The sequence below is a fragment of the Silene latifolia genome, chromosome 7, assembly GCF_048544455.1.
Source record: "Silene latifolia isolate original U9 population chromosome 7, ASM4854445v1, whole genome shotgun sequence".
In the NCBI taxonomy this organism is placed as follows: domain Eukaryota; kingdom Viridiplantae; phylum Streptophyta; class Magnoliopsida; order Caryophyllales; family Caryophyllaceae; genus Silene; species Silene latifolia.
In genome coordinates, this window is record NC_133532.1 from 12254768 (window position 1) to 12265144 (window position 10377).

At 38.0% G+C, this 10377-nt stretch overlaps 1 protein-coding gene across 2 annotated transcripts in view; it reads left to right on the forward strand.

Annotated features, from left to right (window-relative positions):
* The window catches only part of LOC141590895 (beta-amyrin synthase-like), a 29353-nt gene extending 23130 nt beyond the window's left edge, over positions 1-6223 (forward strand). For both annotated transcript variants that reach the window (XM_074411409.1, XM_074411408.1), the window contains 3 exons: positions 5297-5374; positions 5753-5836; positions 5952-6223. In XM_074411409.1, the coding sequence (XP_074267510.1) occupies positions 5297-5374; positions 5753-5836; positions 5952-6092 (303 nt within the window). In that variant the 3' untranslated portion in view covers positions 6093-6223. The remainder of the gene's footprint in view (positions 1-5296; positions 5375-5752; positions 5837-5951) is intronic.
* The last annotated feature ends 4154 nt before the right edge of the window (positions 6224-10377 follow it).

Consider the following 10377-nt stretch of genomic DNA (forward strand, 5'->3'; position numbering starts at 1 on the left):
TAGACCCAAATGCAGCTTTGTACTGATTTGTTATATGTATTTCATCAACCTTTTTAGCAAGAAACAGATTCTGTTTTCGGAGTTTTCTAATCTCCTTTTCAAGACTCAATGATGAACTAGGTTGATCTACCTCATTTAGACATTCTTTTAAACAACGTTTTCTTCAGCTATATCCTCAATTTCAGTTTGCATAGCCTCTAATTTATTGCTTTGGATACGACACTTATCAATGAATTGATCTAAGAGATGACAGATCTTGTCTTTAGAGAAAGATCGAACCTTTTTCTTGAGTTTATTTACCTCAAGGTCGAATCGAAACGAGTCCTTTGAATGAGCCATAAGACATTTGACATTTTCTTTCTTTGTTGACTTTGGAACATCATTGCTTGATTGAGACGAGATGCTAAGTTTGGCATCCAATTCTTCCTCAAGGACATCGTCCTCCTCGAGAATCAGACATTCCCCAAATGGCAGTCATTACTTTGCTTTTGTATTCTCTTTTAGCAAACTCACGCTTTTCTTTAGACTTAATGTCATTCCACTTTGGGCATTCTTTGATTTGGTGACCTTTGTCACCACATTTGAAGCAACCAACAGTGGAGGTAGACTTTCTTTTGGGAAAGCGTCGCTTGTTAGTATAGTTATTAGGCCTTTGTGAGTTTCGACCATTTATCATGCCAACAATGTTTTTGGTGAACATTGCAAACTCATCATCTTCATCCTCCTCATCACTTGAGAGAGCATAAAGAGCAAGTCCTTTCCCTTTAGAGCTTTCACCGGATCGCTTCATGAGAGTTAACTCATGAGCCATGAGTGAGCCCATAAGTTCATCAAGGGATAGCAAAGAGAGGTCTTTAGCTTCCTCAATAGCCGTAACCTTTGGTTGCCATTTCTCAGATAGGCTACGAAGAATTTTACGTACTACATCCTCGGATTCAAAGTTTCTACCTAGACTCTTGAGGTCATTAACAATACTAGAGAAACGAGAAGAGAAATTATTAATTGACTCATCTTTACCCATGTTGAACATCTCATATTGTTGCATGAGAAGCTCAACACGATATTTTTTGACTTGTGACGTTCCCTCATAAGCAAGGTTTAGGGTGTCCCAAATTTCCTTTGCCGAGTCACAACCGGATATCCGGTTGATCTCTTGTTCACCGATGCCATATTGAAGGATGGGCATGGCTTTAGAGTTTTTCTCGACCTTTCTATAATCGGCCTCAACATATTTGTCCTCGCTTTTGATAGACTTAGTGCCATCGGCATTAGTCACCTCAATTTTGAAGGGACCATTTTGAATGATCAACCAACACTCGTAGTCCGTACTTTTAACATAGTGTTCCATGCGATGTTTCCACCAGGCATAGTTTTCTCCCTTAAAGATGGGATACTTAGTATGTTTTGAATCGTCCATAACTAGGGGATCAACTCTTTGGTTTTAACCAATATCAAGAGCCGAGGCTCTGATACCAATTGAAGAGTTAAGAACGATAAACACCTAAGAGGGGGAGGGGGTGAATTAGGTGTACCTTTTAAAAATTTTCTCCCTTACTTGGTTAATGACTAACACAAGTAGGATCTGTTAATACGAGTTTGAGAAACTTAATGGATTGTAAGTTTACAAACGGTACAGCAGGTCTATGCAACAGTATGAGAGACTGTTGCACGGCACTGAGAGTGAGATCAACGTGTAAAAGAGGAGTGATAAGAGAACACGAAAGTAAATAGACGAACAATACAGTGTTTAAAAAATTGGTTCAGCTCCTACTCCGGAGCCTACGTCCAACCGTTATTTTATTGCTTGTTTAGAAATTTACTCAAACTTAACTAAACCATTACAATGAAATAACTCGCCAACCTACTCCGGTTGCAATGCTTAAAGCTACTCCGCTTCAAGACTTTCTCTTTGCTCGAGGCTACTCCGCTTCAAGACTTAAGGTTCTATCTCAACGGTTTACGAGTCGAATCTCGGTGGTTCACTTAAGAACATGGAGATTACAATTAAGACCTAAACACGAGAATCATTGAACATATTCGTTTATGCAATGTGATTTTTAACGGTACTTTGGAGATTATTACGGCTTTGAAAAACAGTGAAGACTTTTGAAAAACAGAAAACAGTTTTGCAAATGATTGAAGAGCAAAGCCTTTAATCTTTGAAAAGTTTTGCAAAGTGTTTACAGTGAATGCTCTTTCCAAGTCTTACCATAAATGAAAACATGAGTTGGCTATTTATAGATAAAGGTAGTATGTAAGAGAAGTGTCTTATTACTACTTTAATCTAACACCCATAAGTTTGCAGCGTGTGTTTTCATTTTAGAAATATAAAGAGCAAACATATTTGAGAGACTCAAGATGGCTGCATTTCTTTCAAGACAAGGGAGTGTTCCCTATAAAGTAAAAGAAAACATAAGTCTTGTTTTTAGCATAAAGAAATCAACTTGCACGCATGGGATTGGATATTGTGCAAACATATTCCTTTTGTTCTTCAGTTTAAAATAGTGTTTGTTTTAAACATAGAAAAGCTTTTTAAAGAGTTTCAAACACTTGTGAATTTTCCCGAAAATTCTCCATACGTTGGTACCAGAAACCATGGTGCAACAGTCTCATGAACTGTTGCATGGTTTTGCCATAACTTATGCGTAAAAGAAATATGTTGAACTACCTCGTTTACAACATTTCTTCTAGACTATGGGCATGCTTGACTTGTCCTTTATCTTGATCATCTTGAACTTCTTTAAGCAACCATGGGATGCTTCAATTTGCTAAAACTTACTAAGAGGTAAACAATTAAATCATAATGAAACTTGGCATCATCAACCAAGTGTGTTCTAACAAGACACCTCACAAAATCTTTATGGAAGAAAATTATTGGGGACAAATTAGTAATGAAAATTATCAGATTCCATTCCCCCATTCTCATGAAGGCTGTGATTAGGGAAGCAATAAGGCTGCAGCAAATATCATTATGGAAGAAAATTATTGGGGACAAATTAGTAATGCAATAAGGCATTGAATTACGACGAGTTTCGTGCTTGAGTTTGGGCGAGGGATTGTGGTAATTGGTGGTGGACACCAGTGATGGAAGGTGGTTAAAGGGTGAGCAATCGAGATGGAGTTCAGGATTTATAGGAAAATTAAAGAAATCAAGGGGTATTTTCGTCATAAAAACACATAAATAAAGATTTGTTATTTTTAAATATCTCCTACTTAATAAATGGGCGTTGGGTTGGGTCAGACCAAAATTAAGGCCCAAACCAGGAGCAAAGTTACTTTGGGCTCTTTTGCACTGGCCTATGGTTGTTTTAGGCCTATATAAAACGCCGAAGCCTCGCGAAAAAGCGAGTTGGATTGAGCTGGGCCAATGGACTTGGGCCATTTTGATCGCCTCTAGCCGTATGTGAGGCGCTTTAGTAGGCTCTGTGAAGTTTTCGATGTATTATAGAAAGGTTAGATTTTACAAGGGTCTAAATCACGTTTCTCAACTTAAGAGTAATCTTATTTCTCTACGAATGTTAGACCGCGGGGCGTTTTGATTTCAAGGAGTTGGTAGATTATTGTTTATCTACAAGGACTCACATACGTCGTTTCATAGTGTAATGTCAAGTGTCAGTAACTTGTATCGTTTTCAAGGTAAGACATTGATTAGGAGAATGTCACTGTCTAACCATTGAGGTGGTAGACATGTGAGTCACAGTAGGCGTGGTGATTTAGAGAAGTTATGATATGGTTTGGAGATTCCGTGCCTTGTGTACTTGATGTTAGTTGTTGTGTCTCAAGCAACAAGTCTAAGCAAGAAGATGTTTGATCGAGACGCGATCATATATGGATTCACCACTTAACTAGGGCGTTATAATGAAATCGTGAAATTACCATGATGAGTGTGTGAGTGTTCTAGCGCGAACATAGGAGAAGGGCCCCGATGGAGGTGTCCATGCCTCATAGTAGGCATTAGACTCCTACGCGGGCCATGTTCTAGCTATGGTGTTCGTGTCATCTTTGCTAAGATGGAGCTGATATGGTCTATAAATTAAATTGGTTTGGAATTGTGATTGTTCGAGTCAAGGTAAAAATTATTAGACATGTGACTCTTTGAGTACATTAGGATACGTGAGAGTTTGATCGAAGATGAAGGTTTTGTTTATAAATCTATCGATTTTTAATTGTCTTATTTCCTAAAAGTTTTAACTTAAAAGAAACAATCTATGGTTGTTAAAGTCGTCAATTAGTGTGTTCACATCCCCTAGTAAGTTTATAGAGTAGAATAAATATATAAAAACAATAGGTGCAGCCTTTGATGTAGTGGGAAAGAGAGAAAACTTGAGAAGGCAAGGTTTAATTTAAAAGCCATCTTTTGTAGTAATTTGTAATACTCTCCCTACGTAGTGAAATTAATGATTTTCTTAAGACTATGGACCTAGCGATTAAATTGATAGTGAATCATGTAAATTCTTTTATTCTTTATTTTTCTTTTGTTTGTTTGTCATCTTATTACTTTTCCACGGGCAACACTGTTTCATAATTAGTGCATTCCTCGTGTAAAACTTTCAACCTCACGGTTTTTGTCTTCATCTTTCATCAAGATCTCTACCCTTAATCTATTTATATAGTCTAACAAGAACTATTGATTGAGTTTTAACCATTATTTGAAAGTTTGGTCAAGATATATTCTGTATTAAAGTCTGATGGCCCTAAGATCTCAAGTTTGACGAGTCTTACAAGTTTAGTTTAAGCCTATGGTTTGGGAGGACATGTGCAAATTCTTATTTATTACCGTTGTAAGTTATGACGAGATAGATGTGACCATTTTTCGATAAAAAGTGATCTTTCATGATAAAGTGATGACTTAAATGGCCACTTTCTAATAATAAGTAGATGGGTACTTTTTTATAAGAAAAAAGATAATCACTTTAATTATAAAATTGGCACATTTATTTCGTTGTAACTTAAAATCGTTAAAAGAGAGCAACAAATTTTATGCATAGATTGATAGAACCACACAAATGCTTTGATGGCTCTAACAACAAGAAACAATGCTTTGATGACCACCAAAGGGCAGGAGGGCAAAGCACGCCAATACGATATGGTGTATTTGTTCCAAATCTATGTTTTAGGGACATTGTGGTCTACACGGCTTTATTTCGAAGATACATTTGCTGATACTATTTCATGAATACTCTTTACTAAATATTGTTTTCAAAAAAATATCAAACATATGTACTTGATGATGTTCGCTCATGAATGAATAATAAAATACCCAGATTTTTACGTTTATTTAATTTACCATACACAGGACTTTGTGCCACTAGATGGCGGATCCCAAATAACACAAACCGCATGGGCATTGATGGGTCTCATTCACACCGAACAGGTATTGTAATTAGGCTATTACTCCTTTTTTTGTACGAAGTATTTACTTTCCAATTAACTACTCTCATTTTTCAATCAAACCGCACACATCTCCTCTTTCCCTTACAATTCATTAACAAAAAAAAATCTGTCTTTCTAAACATCCAAATTGAAGAAAATAACAATTAAATCAACTTAATAAATAGTATGATAATTCTGATCCATAATTGAAAATTTTGAGAGGAATTTAATTAACCTAACATAAGACTATTATCTCAAGTTCTATTATAATCTCATAATTTGATTATTTGTTTATCTTTAACTATTATAATCTCATAATTTGATTATTTGTTTATCTTTAACTATTATAATCTCATAATTCGAATTTACTATTAATCAGATGGAAAGGGATCCAATTCCATTACATCGTGCAGCAAAACTGTTAATCAATGCACAATTAGAAAATGGCGATTTTCCTCAACAGGTAAACTAAGATACTTATTCAGTTCAAAGCTACATTCCTTTATTATTTCTTAGTTAAAACTAGTAAATTTTACGAGTATTATTCCTAAAATCCTAATGCAAAATGACATTAACAGGAAATTACAGGAACATCAATCAAAACTTGCATGTTACATTATCCAATGCACAAGAATATTTTCCCCATGTGGGCAATCAGTGAATACAGAACACACGTTCTTTTGAATGTTGAAACTCGAATGAGAAGCCACAAATCTTAAAGGAAAAAAAATACTCTACCTTCTGAGGAAGTCTTTTCAGTGTGAATTTAATGATGTAATTTTTATACTCTTTACTACATAATGATTGTAATTATTTAGCAATAAGTAATAAACACAAGGTTTCACGACAATTCTGAATGCAAATTGTTTTTTCTTTTTTCTTTTTACATTTTGTACAGGTTTATTATGGATAAGTGTGACTATAATAATTAATCCCACCTGTTACCGTCGTAACACACCTAGACCTGGCAAAAGCAACCCGACCCAAAAAAGCTGACCCGAGACCCGAAGTGACCCGAACTACATCAACCGAATGTGACCCGAAAACCCGAATTGACCCGACCCGACCCGAACATGACCCGAGCTTTCTTGACCCGAACTGGCCTGACCCGAAAATGACCCGATCCGAAACCACCAAACCCGAAAATGACCCGACAAAATATACCTCTATTTGAACCGAAAAGACTTGAAATGACAATTTCTCTATTATTCATTGACCCGAAAATGACCCGACCCAAAACAACCCGACCCGCTTGACCCGGAACTGACCTGACAACAAACCCGACCCGAGTTAACCCGAAATCAATGAGAAACCCGAATTGACCCGAATTAACCCGACCTGAACCCGACCCGTTGACCCGTTTTGCCAGGTCTAAACACACCCCACATAGAGATGAGATGTTCAACTTTAGATCCGTTTTGTCCTTACTTAAGCCCAAAAGCACAAGGTCTGTTACTAAATGGTGGATACAAATTATTATAAACATATCATAAGCTTCTTATTTTTCACGATGTAGGACAACTTAATCTCATAACCTCATAGAGTGTCAATAACTCCCTCACTTAAGGAACACAGCGTCCTCATTGTGCCTCAAAGCAGACCGCAGCCTAGCCCCGAATCCTTCTCCGCTACATGGGTGACCCAAGAACTCCTAACCAGAGGCACACCACACGATCGCAGAGTTGCTCCCATACCATTTATAACAACCTGACCCACCACCATCGTAACAGACCCCACGAAGAGATTAAAGGTTCTAGTTGCTTCCATACCATTGATTAAAGGTTCTAGTTTCAATGGTGGTGGTAGCCGAGAGGTTATAGGTTATGGGTTCAGCGATGGGAGCTATGGTTGTCGGTTGAGGTGGTGAGAGTCAAAATGTCGGGAGAGGGTAGGGTAACTTAGTAAGAATTTCTTGTACTTTTGGGCTTAAGTAGGGATAAAATGGGCAACTCTGCGACCGTGTGGTGAGCCTTACATGTTTGATGAAATGCTTGCTTGACAACTTGTATGATTCTTCACGTTTATACACTTATATAAGATCGAAAACCTTAGGATGTGTTAGAACTTGCACTATGTGGGTGGGTTAAACGGGTGTATGCGAGAGCTAAACCGACTTAATCTAGTTAGGGTTGTTAGACTGAAAGACTCAACCCATAGTCTTTGTAGAACCCCAACTCAATTTAGTCTCTTATTTGTGGATTTCCTTGATCATCCCCTAGGAACCCATAACACCCTAGTTCCTTTCCTTAATTATTTACATCCCATACTTTTAATCCTTACTTGGTTAGTTTATATTGTTAATTAATCATTATATGTATTAAACAACACTTAATTGTTTTTCACTGAAACAATTTGACATCGTCTAATGCAAAATGACATTAACAGAAAATTACGGGAACATCAATCAAAACTTGCATGTTACATTATCCAATGCACAAGAATATTTTTCTCATGTGGGCAATCAGTGAATACAGAACACACGTTCTCTAGAATGTTGAAACTCGAATGAGAAGCCACAAATCTTAAAGGAAAAAAAAATACTCTACCTTTGGAGGAAGTCTTTTCAGTGTGAATTTAATGATGTAATTTTTATACTCTTTACTAGGAAATGATTGTAATTATTTAGCAATAAGTAATAATACAAGGTTTCACGACAATTCTGAATGCAAATTGTTTTTTTTTTTCTTTTTACATTTTGTACCGGTTTATTATGGGTAAGTGTGACTATAACAATCCCACCTGTTACCGTCCTAACACACCCCATCTAGAGATGAGATATTTAACCTTAGATCCGTTTTGTCCTTACTTAAGCCCAAAAGCACAAAGTCTGTTACTAAGTGGTGTATACAAATTATTATAAACATATCATAAGCTTCTTATTTTTCACGACGTAGGACAACTTAATCTCATAATCTCACGGAGTGTCAATAACTCCTTCACTTAAAGAACACAACGTCCTCGTTGTGCCTCAAAGCTGACCGCAGACTAGCTCCGAATCCTTCTCCGCTACATGCGTGACCAGGAACTCCTAACCAGAGGCTCACCACACGGTCGCAGAGTTTCTCTCATACCATTTATAACAACCGGACCCACCACCATCGTAACACACCCCGCCAAGAGATTAAAGGTTCTAGTTTCAATGGTAGTGGTAGCCAAGAGGTTATAGGTTCAGCGATGGGAGCTATGATTGCCGGTTGCGGTGGTGAGAGTCAAAATGGGGGGAGGGTAGGGTAACTTAATAAGAATTTCTTGTACTTTTGGGCTTAAGTAGGGATAAAATGGGCAACTCTGCGACCGTGAGGTGAGCCTTACATGTTTGATGAAATGCTTGCTTGACAACTTGTATGATTCTTCACGTTTATGCACTTCTATAAGATCGAAAATCTTAGGATGTGTTAGAACTTGAACTATGTTGGTGGGTTGAACGGGTGTATACTAGAGCTAAACCGACTTAATCTAGTTAGGGTTGTTAGACCGAAAGACTCAACCCATAGTCTTTCTAGAACCCCAACTCAATTTAGTCTCATATTTGTGGATTTCCCTGATCATCCCCTAGGAACCCATGACACCTTAGTTCCTTTCCTTGATTGTTTACATCCCATACTTTTAATCCTTACTTGGTTAGTTTATATTGTTAATTAGTCATTATATGTATTAAACAACACTTGATTATTTTTCACCGAAACAATTTGACATCGTCTATGAGAATTTCTTACAAAAAGACTCACAAATATTAATACTTCAACAAAAAAGGTATTCTTCAAAAAGGGACGCATCGTAGAATCATGACTCAAGGGAAAACTCCAGGACGAGGGTTCGAGAAGCTTTCCTGCTACCCCACGCACCGATAATTAGTTCCGCTCGCCTTAATCGGATGAGCAACATGTGCAGCCACACATACACACGATCATAGAGGAGCACGAGAAAAAGGTAAAGAGAGAGCCCAACACCTTGATACCCAAGCGGAGAGGCGAGGCCGCCACATCGACGAACCAATTTAGCCTACAGTAGCTGGAAACCACGATGAATATTATCCAAACCCTTCAAACAATGGGACCTATAGTCCAAGTGTTGTCTGCACCTCTAGTGAGGAGCAAAGGAAGGGCGCAGAGTCGTGTCATTCTAGGAAGGTTGTTTGAGGTCCACGACCAGGATGACCGAGGTGGACAATACGTAGAAGAAAATTGTTATCACGCTCGACACAGTGCTAGAGTTCACAGCCTCTGTATCCAAAGTGGCTCCTGTTAAAACGAATTCGGGTGGATAATTGGAAATTGGTGACATGGGCATATAAGACATGTTATACTGTTGAATAACAAGCTTCGTCGAAGCTAGTCTCTGTTTAAGGAACTATTGTCCAATACGGCCATGACCTAAGAACAACCAAAGTTTGTGTTAACCGTCTAAGCAAGGAAAGACGACCACAAAAGACACCAGGAAATGGAAGTCGCCGACTCCATACCCCAATTCTTTTGGACAGGAAGATCATGACACTCTCATTAGCCAAAATGAAGATGCCGACGATCCAATTTGATGGGATTAGGGACCTAGACGTTCATTTACCGGCTTATAAGATCCATATGAGAATGCCCGATCTGGAAGACACCGTTTAGTGTAGGGTCTTTTTTACTATACTCTCTGGGCTAACACAGTCATGGTTCAAAGGTCAGCCCGATTAATCCCAATTAATCAATTGAATGTACTGGAGCCAAAGCCACGTCTTCCTTATATAGTACGCAGGGAACAAGATTTATGACTGATGATACGTGCACTTTATATAGTGTCTCGAGCCTCTTATGCACGTATTTTCTATGCAATTCCCGTAGTTTTAAGCTACGAAATGCCCGAATAGTCTACTTTGGTTCATTTGGCTTTAATTGCAGGAATGGACCTGAAAGAAGCGGAATTGAGCCTGAAACTGTCCTTTTAGCTTGCATTTAGGATATGAGTGGATTCGGAGCGGAAATAATACTGCCTCGGGATGCGTGAAGTCGTCTTGTAAGC